Genomic DNA, 17,599 nt, shown 5'->3' with positions numbered 1-17,599 from the left:
CACCAATATACCACATAATGAAGGGATTTCAGCTGCGGAACCTGCCCCATCATGCTCCAGGGGTATTCACCCTCTAGGTAGGAATGAATGAATAGTGAGATAATAAATTCCCTCTAAGAATTACTTTCTCTTTTAAGATCCTTTTTACTTACAGACCTCTGGGACGGCCATGGGTAACAATGGCCCAACTACTCAGCTACATTGTTCATGAATGCTTGATGAGCGATTTGTGTACCCGTCCCCACGTGTAATGACCATTATTGGTTGCGTTTACGCCACACTCAGGATGTTCTTTTGATCTGCCTAGTTTGGATACAGAGAAGGTATACAGCAGCACTCACAAGATATACCTCCTCAGGCTGAGGTGGAAGGCAGATGCCCGCCACTATAGTAGGTCAGAGCCAAACAACCTCATGCAGCCCAGAAGAAATCAAAAGCATGATAAAGGCTCATTATGGGCCGAAACGTAGCCTACCACTTTATAAAGACTATGGAGAAATAAAAAGGTTGCTTTTTTAATATTTACTCCAGTTTATGCTGCCACTACTTCTAATTTCTTCTGGACGGCCTAGTTTGGAGAGCCTCCACCAAGCACGGAACCACGCATATCCTTCTATCTATTTCACTATGTCGGTAGATCCTGCCAGAGCCACATTTCTGGATGTCATTGTAGAAGTCAACAACGGTCAGATAACCATTGATTTGCAGATGAAAGCTACAGACAGAACAGCCTCTCACACTTTTGTAGCTTCCACCCTCTTGGACTCATAAAGTCCCGCTCTCGTAATATACACCAGAGTATAGTTTCCAAACCCAGCTACCACGGAAATACACTTTGATGACATGCAAGCAAGATTCAAGGAAAGGGGGTTTCCTGATTCAGTCCTCCAAAAACATAGGAAGACACTCGCAGGGATTCCATGGGAAAGACTGCTTGAGAAGAGACCAAGGGATGAGTTTAACCAATGCATCCCCTGTGCTTCTACCTTTAGTCGGTGCCCCTTACATTTACAAATACTTAGCAGAGGATTCCCCACTTTGTTTCCTCATCTTCCCCCTATGTCCTAGTGTAGGGGCTGTAATTTACGGGACAACTTGGTTCATTCAAACATTGGACCACCCAAACAGCCAGTACAATCCACCATCAGAGGCTGTTTGAATTGGGCCCAGCGCCATAATCTTCAGAGAGGCCCAGCCTTCACACATTCACATAGGGGAAAGCGGGATAATATTAATGGCCACTTCACCTGTGACATTAGCTGTATTACATATCTAACTAAATGTCCATGTGGGTTGGGCATCACAGAGGATCAGGGAACGCATGTCCAAACATAAATGTACTATTCAGACCACCTTTCATTTTCCCATCATTTTATCTCATATAATCCTGAAATAGAACAACCTAAGTTACAGGTGATTGAGGGGATTCCTCCATCCAGACGGGGCGGCGATCACCTTGTGGTTCTATGTGAACATTAATCAAGATGAATTAAGGAACTGGACACTTTGCACCCAATGGACTCCATTGTGAATATCTATAATACTATATAGATTTATTAACTTTGTCTGTATTTCCGGTTCAGGTGAACCACATCGGCCTCCTCCCTCCCTCCGGTTTCATATTTATATTTAAAAGGGTTGTCTTACTTCTAGCTGTTTTGCTGCAGGAAGCAGACAGCTCCGTACATTGTGCAGTGGTCTGGGTTAGTACTGCAAGCTGAGTCCCACTCACTGCAATAGGACTCACTGCAATAGCCTGCAGTACCACATGGGTTACTGCGTACTATACAGAGCGGTCAGCTTGCAAGAAGTGGGACCACCCCTTTAAGGCCAACCCTTCTAAGTATATAAATGCCCTTCTTACTTGCTGTCCAGTGGATCCAGAATGGGCTGTAAAACATTGTCAGCATCTTGAGCCACGCTGCTGCAGTTACTGGCAGGTACATTTCCAGTCCCTTTGACCTGACTCAGGATGTCTCCCATTTGCTTCACGCACTCCTCTATGTGAGGCTGAAAACTGAAAAAAAAAATAAAATAAAACATATTAGTCAAATTGGAAGACAGAAAACAGAATGAGCGTTTGGATCATGGAAGATGCAAAACCGGTTGTCCGTTACTCCTGAGGGCGCCCGCCGCACACGGATAATATGCAGCCTGACGAACTGGTCCCAGAAGTGGCCAGCAGCCGCCCCATTCATCTATATGGGTGCATGCACATGGCGTATGGATGAATAGCTGGAGGAGAAACAATGCATCGGTCCCATCCTGTCCGGTGCGCAGAAGAGCATAGCCCATGCCAATGTCCGCTCTCCTGCACACAGACGGCTGTCTGATTGGGGTCCGATGCGAGTTGCACCCCAGAATCTCGATCACCTGTGTGCATGCACCCCTAAAGAGTTTTTAAGTTCACATTTGATCAAACTATATTAACCCTTTAGAGACCGGCCTATTTTCTGGCAGTTTTCATCATGTCATCGCGAGAACCATCACTTGTTGACAGGCCTTCTTGTTTTCAGACGAGTTGTATATTTTGACGCCGGCGCTCTGGGGTCCATATAACATGTTGGAGAACTATTATCACATTTTGGGGGGGGGGGGGGGGGGTCGGATGGGAAAAATGTCCAGAAATGCCACCATTGTGTTTGACTTTTGCTTTTACAGCGTTCACCGTTTGGTAAAGATCAGCTGAGAACTTCCTTACGGGGATCAGCAAGATTCCTGCGATGCCGACTTTATGGAGACATGTTAATTTATTACAACTTTAGAACAATAAAAACACATTTTTAAAGAAAAACGAGTCCATCTGTATCGCTGCTGCTTTTTATTACATCTTCTGGGAGGGGAACAAAATAAAAACAGCAATTCAGACAAGAGTTTTTTAAAAGTTGTTTTCACAGCGTTCGCCCGGTGTGATAAATAACAGGATGTTTTCATTGTCGGGTCGTTATGAATGCGGTAATACCGATTATGCGTTTGTTTTTTTAATTTATTTTTGGTATTTTACCCGTTTAAAATGGGCTGTGAGGGGAATCTAGGTTTGCTTTTTTTCTAACTGGAATTTTTTTCTTTAGATTAAACTTTCTTGAACTTCATTGACACTATTTTAGACACCATTGAAGATGTCATCACTCGATCACTTGGATAGTGCACTGCATTACTTATGAAGTGCATGCTACTAAGTCTAGGACAACAGCCTACCATAGGCTGAGATACATGGCAGACATGGAGGCGCCTTTGTCAGGCTCCGGCTGCCATAGGAACCCATTGGTACCTTGCAATCACATTGCGGGTGACAGAAGGTCTCCGCCACTTTCATCTGCTTACATGCTGCAGTTACCATTGATTGTGGCATATAAGGGGTTAAACTTCCAGGATCTAAGGTTTCTCCATTCCTGGCTGTCAGTAGCCGACTAAGCCACCGCCTTAAAAAGATGTCTGCGCAGGTTTAAAGCACTTTAGTGACTACCGTAAAATAGGCATGTTGGTGGTCACTAAGGGGTTAAAACTGCAGAAACCCGTGTACAAAAGATGCAGTATAGTGACTTACCTCGTGGCAAACACTCTGCTGAGTTCATCCAGCACGTTGTTGAGCTTCACCTGCAACTCCTTGAGAATGTCACTTGTTTCTGGATCCAGCTAAGGATTTAACATAGAAAAATATGGTGATGGGCGAAACTTCAAGGGGCGAGAAGATAACTAGCTGATGGGTGGGGGTCCGACCCTGGTACCTGCAGGAATCATGAGAACGGGGGCCGAGTCAGACCCTGAATGATGGAAGTGCAGTTCGGGCAGTGCGGGAAGCACAGCAGGTCGGGCAGTGCGGCAAGCGCAGCAGGTCGGGCAGTGCGGCAAGCGCAGCAGGTCGGGCAGTGCGGCAAGCGCAGCAGGTCGGGCAGTGCGGCAAGCGCAGCAGGTCGGGCAGTGCGGCAAGCGCAGCAGGTCGGGCAGTGCGGGAAGCGCAGCAGGTCGGGCAGTGCGGCAAGCGCAGCAGGTCGGGCAGTGCGGCAAGCCCAGCAGGTCGGGCAGTGCGGCAAGCGCAGCAGGTCGGGCAGTGCGGCAAGCGCAGCAGGTCGGGCAGTGCGGCAAGCGCAGCAGGTCGGGCAGTGCGGCAAGCGCAGCAGGTCGGGCAGTGCGGCAAGCGCAGCAGGTCGGGCAGTGCGGCAAGCGCAGCAGGTCGGGCAGTGCGGCAAGCGCAGCAGGTCGGGCAGTGCGGGAAGCGCAGGTCGGGCAGTGCGGGAAGCGCAGGTCGGGCAGTGCGGGAAGCGCAGGTCGGGCAGGCGCACTGCGCGCCATTCATGCAAATGAGAGCGCTGAAGATTCCTGAGTGTTTGACTAATCTTCAGTGATCTCATTGAAATAAATGGAGGGCAGTTCGCCTGCCCATCCTGCACTTCCCGCACTGCCCGACCTGAGCTTCCATCATTCGTGGACTGACCTGGCCCCTGTTTTGGTGATCAGTGGGGGTCCCAGCAGTCGGACCCCCACCAATCAGCTAGCTATCCCCTATTCTGTGGAGGATAACTTGTTGGAACCAGAATACCCCTTTGTGGACCAAGAGAGCGTACTGCGAATTATGCGATTGAGAACAACTCTCTGGATATAACTTTTTCGCAACGGATGGAGTCGGGAAGGCGTTGTACAGTCAAGCCAATACCAGCCAAATCCAACCCAGGTGCCCCAACTAGCAGATCTGAGCGCACAACCCGTCATTGCTTATCACGGATGGGCTATAATAACAGATGACCAGTCTGAGCGCCATCGCTGTCCAAGACAAACAGAAAAGCGAGATTCCACTGGGCAGAAGAACGCAAAACCGGATGACGGAGTACTAGAAAAACCTCGCCTGGTCAGATGAAGGCAGACGTCTGTCTCACCGTGCGAATAGGAGTGATAACATGGCACAAGCAGCATCAATGAACCCTTCCCATTAGCGGTCCTTCCTGCAGAGCCATTCCAACATCTGGTGGACTTAATGCTAGAAGGAACCGCTGCTGTTGTAAAGGCCAAAGAAGGTCCAACGCCCTGCAGGACGGGTGTCTCTAATACACTGGCCATTCACTGTAATGTTGTTTATATCTCATCTTCAAGTCTAATTAGGGTGATATTACATGAGTGTTACCTTCCATGTGTAACGCCCACAGCTTACCACTAGTTGGCAGGCTCCACCTGGAGTTACCATTGTTTCACCAGCATTTCTAGGTGCAGCCTGGGATAGAGTGGTAAAACAAGAGCCTTACCTGCGGCAGGTGACACTGGTGTAATAGCATCCTCAGACTATGGAAACCAATAGCCATTAGTCTGGGCAGAGGGACAGGTTATGGAGTACTCACTTCTTTCCCGCCCATTGCTTCAAACATTTTCTCTAGTTGGACCCGAAGTTGTTGGATGTTATTCATTAATATACATGGCTGTAACGATACAAAGACTGATTAGAACACACTCATCAGCAGTTCGGCGCACATTCAGCATGATGAAAAGTCTAAATGTGCTGCTAACAGTTAGTTTGGGGGGTTCTATGAACACAGTATTAACCCTTTCCAATCCACTGTCTGACGTCTAAAGACATTCTGATTGAAGGCTGTACAGCCTCTGTCCGGCAGGGTATTCTTACTGTATATTACTGGCTGCTCTGTTGTCGGGGGCCTCTCCAGCATGTCCCATACCGCAGTACTGGCTCTAGCCAGCAGATGGTGCTATTGTATAACGGCAGAAAGAGAAAAACCCCTAGGAAACTCTGAATACAAAATTGGATTGCAAAGGGTTAAAAAAGTCTTGATGATAACTTGGTCCCCACAGTGAAGGCTCAGCCCATCATACTTCTAGCTTTAGCACATACAATATTGGTTAGAAGGTCTTACATCGAACACATTGGCTAACTATGTAACATGCAGGGCCTGGTTTAGTCAGCGGCCTTTACGGTTCATCGGTTTGTATGGTGCAATGACAGCTTACCACTTTCTCTTCTTTCTTCTCTTTGGAGCAATGTGAAGCAAAGTCTTTGGAGATTATCTCTGCGTACTGGAGGAGGACATTACTGATTGTCTAGATGGAAGCAGAGTGCACAGAAGTCTGGTTAAAAGATGCTAATTCACAGGAGAGAAGAATGACAACTGGAAGCAGGAAGGTGGTTGATTTTACAAGTTTAATGAAGATCCATCAGCAGATTTCACAATACAAGTTGCATTCATCCTTAATGAGTCGGGCCAAGATGGCAACCCCTGTTCATACGACCTATTGGGACTTACGAGCACTCGAGACTCCCTCTAAGTCCCAGAACACAGAGCCACTCAGTAAGAGCAGCCCCTGTCCTATAATACTACGGTACATTCTCCCCCTAGTGGCTGTTGCAGGGAAATGTCAGGCTGGCTGTGGCTCCCCCCAGAAAAATCAGCTGTTTGTGGAGGAGGCAAGAGTGGGGGGTCAGCTGGTTGACCTGAACCCAAAGGTGTTGTGCACTGATGAGGTGATGTAATTACTTTACATATCAGAATAGCCATATAGCAGTTTTAAAAGCTTTCTCACCTTATATTAAAATGAGACTTTCATACATTCAGCTAAATACTGAGAGTCCGCTGTATTCATAAGCTAAACTCATTCCCCACCTAGCTACAGCCTAAAGGGGGTCCCCACACCAATTATGGCTGAGGTGAGAACATACACTGCCTGTTCTATGCTGTTCCCTATAGACATGAATGGGAATACGGAAACAGCGGAGCTCCGCGAGCCACTCAGCACCTACATAAAGAGCCGCTGGCCGGACCCTCTCGCTGGCCGGACCCTCTCGCTGGCCAGACCCTCTCGCTGGCCAGACCCTCTCGCTGGCCAGACCCTCTCGCTGGCCAGACCCTCTCGCTGGCCAGACCCTCTCGCTGTGGCTTGCTTGTAGTGAACAGCGCACATTTTATTAGGAAGGATTAAACAGCCGTTGTGACATGAAGTACCGGCACCGGCTTCATCAGATCTAGGAGATCTATGGAATGATGTATGCATTGTATACTGTAAGATCTGCTGACAGATCCTCTACACTTTTGAGTATAAGACATATTCACATGGTCGTATTTTCTGTCCATGTGCTGTGTATTTCACAGACAGATGCCAATGGGAAGATGGAACAAGACCTCTGCAGCGCCACCTATTGTAAGGCAGCATTCCTGCAAGTCAATGTTAGGCTCTTTAGACAAGCCTTATAACAATGACTAGGAATTGTAAGCCAAGCCATACACAGACAGCTGTTTCAGGGTGTTTGCCCCTCATCAGTGTGCAGTAGGATCCTGGCTTGGCTAGTGAGAGGTGTATGGCTGTGGGTCGGGAGGGGTAACATCACTCCTTAAGGCGAACACCTAGGAGGTGAGTGAGGAGACTTATAAGGCTGTCCATGCTCTTCTGGGAAATATGCAACTAGGAAGATGGAACAATATCTCTGTAGCGCCACCTACTTGAAGGCAACATTCCTGCATGTCAATGTTAGACTCTTTAAACAAGCCTTATAACAATGACTGGAAATTGTAAGCCAAAGCCAGAATTCATCCACAGACAGCTGTTTGGGTGTGATTGCCCCTCATCAGTGTGCAGAAGGTTTCTGGCTTGGCTATTGAGTCATTGTTATAAGGCTTGTTTAAAAAGTCTAACATTGACTTTCAGGAATGCTGCCTTCCAATAGGTGGTGCTGCAGAGGTCTTTTTCCATCTTCCCATTTGCATATTTCCCAGAGGAGCTTGGGTGGCCTTATAAGTTTTTCACACACCTTCTCGGTGCATCTGTAAGGAGACACTAAATCCTTTCATGGCACACGGACCTATTAAAGCCTATCAGGCTAGACACACAAGGGATTCTTCACATGGACCGATATCGCTGCAGGCCCTATTCTCTTCCATATCATGAACTAGAATAGGACATGTAATGCGAACTGTGGCCACAGATCGGACGGCGCATGAATGTCTATAGGCTGTCCTGAGGGCGTCAGGGACAACCCGCACTCGCCTGTCTGACTAAAGCCGGAGAGGCGACTACCCTGACAACTCCAGCAGTTCTGCAGAGCTCAATAGGATATAGAAGAGCCCCGTAATAAGGCCAATAGCATCGTACAGTACAAGTGTAATATACAGACAGAACTTAGTGAGTGGAATAGGGGAAGTGCCGAATGAGTGCAGAATTTGTGAAGTGGAAATGATAGAGAATACAATAACTGCAAAAAATGATGAAAAACGTGATGGCAAAGAAAGTGTGAAGCGGAGATGAGAGGGCTGTACCTTGGCGAATCTGCGCATGTAATGGCCAACAATCTGAGGATCTGGACATTCCAGTTTCTTAATTATTTCAAAGCTCTGGTTGAGCTGTGAGAAGACATCCACCACGGAGCAGGAGAAGAGAGCGTGCTCCGAGGTCTGCTGGAACTGTAAGGGAAGCCGAGAAAGGTTAGAAGGACTGAAGGACTGAAGGACTAACAGGAGCAAAACAGGCCAAGTGCAGTATAAATGTCTGCAGTGTGTCGGGTACAGCCTCTGTTTTACGTTACACTCCTGTTTTCTCTTTATCATAGCAGCCAAAGGCCCATAAAGCCCCCCACCTCAGCGATAGGACCCTGCCTATTAGGCCATCCCTCTAGTTGCCACAGGAAGCAGAAAGCACTCACCATAGCACAGCAGCCTGGGTTGGTATTACAAGTGCAGCTCCAGCTACATTTATTGGGACCTACGCTGCAGTACCAACCAGGGCCACTGCGCTATGGTCAACACTCTCTGCTTCCTGCAAGTGGCGGGTCATCGATAGATAAAACTAAATCAAGTCCTGGAATATCCCTTTAAGTTTAATAAAGTTTAACGAAAAGTCTCCCACTCAAACAATAAACAAAAGAACCTTTTTCAATAAAAATGATTTACCATAAAGAGAAAAAATATATATTTTTTTGCCACGGGAATCATAAAAATCCATGGAATTATGTTAACTTGTTATTTTAGCAACTCATCCCACAAAAAAGGTGTCATACAGCTAAATCAATGAAAAAATAAGTATTATGGCTTTTACACACGACACTGAAAAAAAACCAAAACTAGTTAAGGTCCAAAATAGGGTGGTCCTTATATATGCACTGTACCTGCGACAAACTGGATAAATCTATAGTACAAGCAAATAGAAGAAATCTGATCCCATTGGTTAGTTTATATTCTGTTTACTCTTCTCATTATCAGGGCTATTCAGGGATTACTAGCACCATGTTGGTGATTGGGGTCACCCTTTTCAGGTTGGGTGCTCCATTTAGGTAGGCTGACACTGTTATTTGAGTTGAAGCAAAAAAAAAATGTGGAGAGCAGCACATCAGAATCTCCAGTAAAAAATACTTATCGTCAGAAAATGCTTACTTTATTAAATCTCCATCAAAAATATGTGACGTTTCGGCCACGTCCGTGGCCTTTGTCAAGCTTCACATACAATGACAACTGCAAACATATATACATAGGGTAAACCAATTATAAACAACCATGTACTCACATCCCAAACAGGAAACAGAGAGAATGGGAAGCATCTGGCATGGAGCCGCAGGATAGGTTGAAGCAAACCTTGCTAGAGAAGTTGGTGTTCACCTAACTTGCTAGACTGTTACACTCATCGGTGTTTATCTACCGCCAAAAACGAGGGACCACGATGGGTTCAAATGTGGCGCCCACGTACGCGAACCTATATATGAACCGCGTAGCAGAATGTCATGTATGTGCCTCTCCATCCTGGACCAAGGTCTGGGCATGGTGGAGGTACAGAGATGACATTTTTTTTTCATCTCCAAAGGCACGGAGTCGGAATTACTTAATCTCCATATGGAAATCAATATCATCTTAGATGAGTAAAATTCCCTTATTGTTCGAGAAGTCAGGATCCATCCAGGAGCGGGCACTCATACGGCTCCCCAAGGGGACCTGGTTTTGTGCTGAGCTGCTGGAGACTCTTCATACTTGGACTGTTACCCCAGTTCTGTTCTTGTAACTGTTTGAATATTCATTTAAGTGCCGGACCCCGAACAGCCGAGTGGAGAAGGACCTTGTTTTATGTTCTGACGTCTGTCTGTTCTAGCAATACTTTATTGGTTGCAGGCGTTCCCGTTGGGGAGGCGTGAAGATGCTGGCAATGGAGGCAAGCTCTAAATTTACTGGGCAACATAGGTGGAAGGGGCGGCGTTGGTGGGCAGCTGAGTGCGGCAGTAGAGAGATTGTACTAGCCCCACTGTTTACAGAATCGGCATCCCATTGTGACTACAGGGAAGTGGCGCCGTGGCTCCCACCTCACAGGAATCTGGACAATAGCAGACTATCCTCGTCAGGACTCAACCCCAATCAAGTGGCGAGGAGTTGTAATGATGAAAAGTCATAAACATAGCGGTCAAAGTGAACCGCATTACCAGCTAATGAGAGGAGATGCCCAAAAATAAATATGGGGACCATTGTCCCAGGTATTCCAGTGAATATTCTAGTGACATATTTGGTATTGTTCTACACAGAAGGGTTTGAAGATTTTTCTTTAATAAATCTTTTTTTAAAATTTGTTACACTGAATTAGAAATGAAAAAAATTGCATTTTATCCTCTATCTGACAATTTTTCTCTATATAAAACGTAAAATTAAAAGGTCGCGGCCCGGCTCTGGTGCCATGAGAACGCCCAATCCACGCCACCGAAAAATGTAAGAAAATTAGACCTAAAAAAAAAACATATTAACCCTCAGAATATATTGTTTTGAACATCTGAGGTGTTGATGTGTATATTTCGGCATCACAGGCCGCGGTCGTGAAGGGGTTAAGCAATATCTCTGATCTTCCTGATACAATTGTGATTTCCTAACATCTTATTAACAGGACAGACATATCGATGCAGTTCTACTGTCATCTGCAGCTCTTTGCTACTTATGTTATGTTGAAGGCGTCTGGAAAAGTGGGGAGTGAGTTCCGAGCCTCGAACCGTACTTAGATTCTCTACCACTTTTCTGAGTATAAAGCCACAGAAAGGTCCGCGTTTCCATAGTAATCCGTCAGTAAATGTGATAAATTCTCATCTGGAAGTAATAATTAAGATGGCCACACACTTCAGCCGTTGGCTGGATGCTCCTTCCGCCCCATCCCCATACATATGCTTGCGGTGGCTTATTTGTCTTGAGAACAGATCGGGCATGCTGAAATCCATCAGCCCAATCCTTTGTTAGATCAACATCTGTTATTGGGGAACAATCAGAACCCTGCCATATGCATCAGATGGCCAACCGGTCCGGCCCCAAACATTGGCTAGCATGAATCTAATGTGTACGGCCAGCTGCAGGGCTATAGTTCAGTGAAACAGTACAAACCCCATCTTTCTTGTCTCTTTCCAAGGCTCCATGGAGGAAATCCCGTGAAACTTCTTCATTTTCGTCCAGCCACTGGATAACAAACGGCTCAAACCAACTGCAGGGACATTGGAAATAGCGTGTAAGAGAAAACTGCCCTCCATCTTCTACATTTAGGTCCAACCATCTGGACGATGCAGAGTGAGAAGATCTAATGGTTGACTTGCCATTTTAGGCTTTATTTCTACTTACGCGGGGTATTCAGGGACCTTGCTCCTAAAAGATGGAAGATCCGTCACATATTCATTGTACAGCCACTTCACCTTGAAGTGTAAGTTCATGTAGTCGGCACTCTTGCACAGGCGGTGCTTGTCATGTTCTGAAAATGTATTGAAAACATAGCAGGTAAACTCCGAGATATACATAGAATATAAAGTGCTATATCAGGTCCGGTCCCTCTCCAAGACTCACAGCATTACATTGTTTTGTACTTTTCATCCCCCCCTCCATGCCCTCTTTCTGACCCGTAGAGTATTGCACATGTTTAGAGATGAGCGAGCATGCTCGATAAGACAGACTACTCCAGCGAGTAGTGCCTTATTCGAGTACCTGTCCGCTCGTCTCTAAAGATTCAGCTGCCGGCGTGGGTGAGAGGTGAGTTTGCCGCGGTGAGCAAGGGGGGGAGCGGGGGGCAGAGAGTGAGAGAGAGATCTCCCCTCCGTTCCTCCCCGCTGCTCCCCGCTCCCTGCCGGCACCCAAATCTTTAGAGACGAGCGGGCAGGTACTCGCATAAGGCACTACTCGCTCATCTCTACACATGTTCTCTCCACTCAATAGAAAAGGGGATGGAACAACCAGGGCTGAGCCCTCTCTGCCCAAGGCCCCCCTGGCAGGCTCATGCTCTGCCTCTATAGGTGCCCATACATATTAGTGATCACTCATCAGGTGAACTATTGTTTCAACCAAATGTCATCATCTGGAAAGACGTGGGCCACATTTGAAATTTCTGTCCGATAGTCCACAATCAATCTTTCCATGAAGAAACCATGTTTGTTCTTCGCCTCTCGTAATTGAACATGGATGGCCAGTTTTTGGCGACAAAAACCACATTTTTTAAAGTGATTTAACTGCGCAAATGTAGTACAGCATTAAATATATATATAAATGTAGTATGTATGTTATCGTATTCACCCACATATGAGGAGAACAGGTCCTTTATACCACTTGGTGAAAACTTAAAAAAAACATTATTGCTGTTTTTGTTGATTTCTTCCCCGAAAAAGAAGAATAAAGAGTGACCAAAAGTCAAATACACCCCAAAATAGTTCCTAAAAGTACGGCTTATCCCTAAAAAAACAAGCCTCTCCACTGCCCTGTCAACAGAAAATAAAAAAAAACTATGGATCTCAGAACACGGGCGCGAAAAATGACTTTTTAATTGTGCAAAAGTAGTAGAACATAAAAAACTATTAATATCTGGTATTGTCCCAATCCTACTGACCAATGGGATTACCTTAACAGCTTCCGGGTTTTTTCTATTCTTCCCCCAGAAGGACTTTGTAAAGTTTAATCAGTTTACTTACAACTCGGGGCTTTTACCCGCTAGCGGGTTTTTTTTTCGCTGCGATTTTTTTTTTCTCCAAATGTCAATGGGACTTTCTAATGTTAAAATCACAAGTTTGCGCTTCTGCTATTTCTGTGTGATGCAATTTTAACATTAGAAAGTCCCATTGACATTTGGGAAAAAAAAAAAAATTTAAAAAACCGCAGCGAAAAAAACCCGCTAGTGGGTAAAAGCCCTCATACTGCAAAAACAAGCCCTGATACGGTTTTATCAACAGAAAGTGAAAGATTTTGGAAGCCGATGATGGAAAACTAATTTACAAATGGCTGTATTCTTAGGGCCCAAGCAGGCTGTCTGTAAGGGGTTAATATAAATCACAAGAGCTGAATTTACATTTACATAGTCAAATCTTTCCATTTGGTATCTGATGAACACAACATGTAGACGAGGTGCAGCCGTCCGGCCGTCTGTCCTTCCAAACATCATTAATAAACTTTTAGAATGACTTATGGAAAACTTTGTGAAGGCAATTTTTGTCATAGATGAATGAACTTTGATGAAGCCGAGCGAAGGGAGCCTCGTCATTGGTTATGCTGCGCGTCGTAGCGGATCTGGCAAGGGTAGTATGGCTCCTTTAGGCCCCCAATCCACGGATGTAATTTCGCCAACGGTAAACCACCGGCGAATCACGCCGTCTGAAGCTTTGCATAGCATTGCTATGGAAAGCGCCGGCCCCCTGTCCACCAGCAGAGAATCATTGCGATTCTCCATTCGCGGCCGACAATTCACGGCATGCTGCGAATTGCCTCGAGTCTCCGTGGTCAGCCTATCTGTCAGATAGGCTGACCGGCAGAGATTTGTCTGCCGACTCCTGCTTCCGGCGGCGGCTCCGCAACGCCTGTGGACAGGGGGCCTTAAAGCAGAAGCCACGGCACTCATGTGAATACTCTCTTAGAATCTACATAGCGAAGAAATAAAATATAGTAACTAGAACATAAAGTCCAAATAAACCCCAACCTGTCAGGTAAGACTGGTGGTGTGCGGCCAATAGGCTGAGGGGGGCTTACCTTCCATGGCGTATCTCATATCCTGAGCAAACAGACTCCACATTACTTCAGCGCTGATTTTACCAACATTAAGCTCCTGGGGGAACCTGGGTAGACACAGAGAAGTAGCCAGAGTGGGTATGATTGTAGTCTTAGTCTGCTTATAAGGACGATTGAAGGGTTATCCCCAACTTATAAACTCCTGGTATATCGCTAGGACATGCTGTCATTCTATCATCAGTGAGAGTCTGCTCTCTGGTACCTCCACTGATCCTGACGATGAAGGTCCAAGGGCTGCCACACCCCACTAGAAGGTCGCAGACACTTCCATACACACGGAAATATTTATCATTCTAATGGCGAGGTGCAACATTCTTGGCATTTACTGTCACTTTAAGGCGTACAACACGTGTAATAGTTACAGTCTCTAGCAGAGGTACCACAGCATGATAGTTTCTCTCACACATGGTGGGATAATAACAAGAAAACAGTAGAATAGTTGCAGGCATTTTACACTGTCTCTTTTATAGGTCTAGATGTCAGGTCATGCCCAAGTTGTCCGATGACTCTTGCCCAAGCCTTTCGGCCGTTATGGGGTCTACCAAAGCATACCCTCCCTGGGCCTTGTTTGCAGAGTTGCATCAGCCTCTCGATTCGCTCCAGATACCATTTGATCTGTTCTCTATTTGCAGTAGGAGCGTCATCATAAAAGCTGATCCTATAACATTACTTATTGGTGTAGTCACCTGTAGACTCTCACAATCTGACCCTCTGAAACAACTAGTCCTAATGCAATATAGAGCTTATTGGCCTCTTGACCATGCTCTGTGACAAAGTGCAGCCACTGACTCCCTTCCAACAGGCCATGCCCTATCGCATGCCACAAGCTGGTGCTCCGACTCTGTGGTTGCATGGCAAGAAGTGATACAAAACAGTATTGCACTATTTCCCATATTAGTTCCTCCCCCTTACTAAGGGGCCGCAGCTCTGATTTGGGGATTTTTTTTTCATCAACTGTTATATTCTTCTCACAAATCTGTATGAAGGCTTGTTCTTTTGTTCTTCTGCGAGACAACTTGTAGTTTTTATTGGAACCATTTGGGGTACATATGACTTATTAATTAACTGTTGTTAATTTCTTGGGGGGGGGGGGGGCTGCTATATTGCCACTGTTTTTTTTACATTTTTTTACAGAATAGACCATGCTGTATTATTGACATATGATCTGTATTGTGTGTTGGTCCGATTAAGGCAATCCCAAAGTGCCTGCTTGGTCAGCATGGTGGGTGTGCCTGCACGATGTGATGACTGCCTGCCACTCATTAGGAGCATACTCAGCAGGCGCTGGCAATACTTTAATAACACTGACGCATTTAGTTGCTCTGCTGTCCAGAAGCCTCTATACGGAGCAGATTAGAGAGCCGCCTCATCCACGGGATTTCTAGTTGTTTTCTTGGAAGAATGACCACTCACTGGTTCAGACACGGCGTGTAGGAGTTTTTATCCTCTTCTATTATGGACACTATTAAAGTGATTAGCTTGGACCAAAAATCCAGATTCTTGATACTTGGGCCCTGCTCCTCGGGTGGTACTTCCCCCTTCTTAGCCTGTGACAAACAATAAAGATGACAATAGTTATAAGGGTTCAAGTTGGGATTACGGGTATTTTTGTGTTTCTATGTAATTAAAGCCTAAAGTTTCATGATCAACCGCTTCCACTCCTGATTGGCTTCTGGCATCACTGGCAAATACCCGATTTTGCCAGGGAAAGCCATGGATGCCTCCTCATTGCTTTCCACTGGGAGGGCTGCTCTTTTGAAACAGTGACTACGGGTCATGGGACCCTCTTTTCCTGGTAATTTAGAGTCTAAGAAGAAGGACTTCTTTAGCACCTATCACACATTTATGGCATATACATAGGATATGCCATTAAGGGAGTTGTCTAGTTGTAAACTATCGATGGTCTGTCCTCTGATTAAGTCACCAATGCTAAACATACACTGAGCTGATTTCTGCAGGAAGCAGACAACTCCGTTCCCACTGCAGTGGCTCAGTTTGGTATTACAGGCAAAGTTCCCATTCAGTTCATTGAGAACATTGCCCGAAATACCAAGCTCGGCCACTGCAGTAAGCATGGAGCTGTCCGCTTCCTGCAGAAATCAGCTCAGTGTGTGAGTGCACTGACCAAGAGAACACGTGATGAGAGGTGATCCTTGGCGATTGATCTACTACTAATGACTTATTCTGAGGATAGGCCATCAATACTTTACAACTGGACAACCCCTTTAATGTATATCATGGCAATACCTCATCTGGTTCATCTGCTGCATTCTATTAGCAACCATAGTATAAAATTACCGGGTCACTTTGATATTCCCGACTGTACAACTCATGACAGTTGTTGAAGATGTATTCATAAGTGGAATTGAGACAGGCCTTCACACAATCCTTCACTACTTGACTTGCCCGGGGCGGACTCTGCAGCTCTTGTACCTGGGAAAATGACAAGAAAATACTTTTAAACAGTTCATCCCTTACTACAATTCTAAGGGAAACACATAGTGATACCTGTTCTCCTGGTCATGGGCAATGTGGCAAAAGCTTTTCTGTTGTCTCCTTGCATTTCAATATCCTTGGTGCCTTTAAGTGCATTTTACTTGATATACAATTCATCTGCTGAGTGTCCTCTTAAGGCTCATTTACACGCAAAGACAATCTTTCAAATGTTTGAAAGATTGACAGTTCTAGCAATCCTTTTGCATTATGTCCGCCAGCACTTTATTAGCTTCACTTGTGTGTAAATGAGCCTCCGGGGGGCTGCTTGCAGAACACAGCAAGTGGTCTAAGTTCTGGAATCCGCTCCTTTGTTCTCCCACGGGCTGTCAGCATGAATACAATGTAATCAGCGCTCCTGTGCAGAACACAGCGTGCGGTCTGTGCTACCTACTCTCCCGCTGAACAATGGATTTTAAGCTCACCTTAAAATCACCGTTCAGCTGAAGAGTGAACAATGGTAGCGTTTACAAGCAACAATTATCGCTCATATGCCATTGTTTAAACTAATTTTGAGCAATAGTCGCTGCGTGTAAATGAGGCTTTAAATCTGGAGGTCATTTGTGGAGGCCAGCCACCTAGCGTCAAACTATAGGGGTGACTGGTCAGGTGAGGAAAACCTCCTTTTCCTATTTACAAATTGTGGGATCTCTGTTGCCAATGATGTAGAAATACGTAGAATGCGTGGGAAGCCCTGTGCTGCCGGCTGAAGGGGATTCGATTAGGAAAGCTAATGTTAGAGTGTAAGGGTAAGAGCCGGCACCCAGCGGGAGCGCTGCAGGATACTTGCCAAAATGCTGCAACAATGTACAGAACAAGGTAAGTGAATGTGGGAGAAGCCCACAGAGGAAAACAGACATCCTGGGGAGTTTCTTCTTCGCAGCGTGTGCCATATATCGTGGGACAGTCACAGATTTAGGCCACAGAATAAGTGAAATCTACAGAAAAATCTGCACCAAAATCTGCAATGGAATTACACGCACATTTTGTTGTGTTATTTAACCCCTTAAGGGGGGTTTTCTGAGAGCCCCAAACATGGCTGGTAGTGGGGGGACACATGAATTATTTAAAGACCCCTCTGTACTCACCTCCTGCTTCCCCGCCGCTCCCGTCATCCTCCGGTCTCTGTT

At 45.9% G+C, this 17,599-nt stretch overlaps 1 protein-coding gene across 1 annotated transcript in view; it reads right to left on the bottom strand.

Annotated features, from left to right (window-relative positions):
- LOC136573203 (protein unc-13 homolog A-like) overlaps nt 1-17,599 on the bottom strand; it is a 178,161-nt gene that overhangs the window by 47,902 nt on the left and 112,660 nt on the right. Inside the window, exons 24-33 of the mRNA XM_066574475.1 lie at nt 16,275-16,409; nt 15,390-15,523; nt 13,938-14,023; nt 11,559-11,685; nt 11,328-11,424; nt 8,250-8,393; nt 5,953-6,042; nt 5,331-5,408; nt 3,548-3,636; nt 1,865-2,017 (exon numbers count right to left, since the gene is read on the bottom strand). Of these exons, the coding sequence (XP_066430572.1) occupies nt 1,865-2,017; nt 3,548-3,636; nt 5,331-5,408; nt 5,953-6,042; nt 8,250-8,393; nt 11,328-11,424; nt 11,559-11,685; nt 13,938-14,023; nt 15,390-15,523; nt 16,275-16,409 (1,133 nt within the window). The remainder of the gene's footprint in view (nt 1-1,864; nt 2,018-3,547; nt 3,637-5,330; nt 5,409-5,952; nt 6,043-8,249; nt 8,394-11,327; nt 11,425-11,558; nt 11,686-13,937; nt 14,024-15,389; nt 15,524-16,274; nt 16,410-17,599) is intronic.

This window comes from Eleutherodactylus coqui, chromosome 7 (genome assembly GCF_035609145.1).
Source record: "Eleutherodactylus coqui strain aEleCoq1 chromosome 7, aEleCoq1.hap1, whole genome shotgun sequence".
Taxonomy (NCBI): Eukaryota; Metazoa; Chordata; class Amphibia; order Anura; family Eleutherodactylidae; genus Eleutherodactylus; species Eleutherodactylus coqui.
The sequence above is the reverse complement of the archived record's forward strand: the minus strand, read 5'-3'. Positions and strand labels throughout refer to the sequence as shown.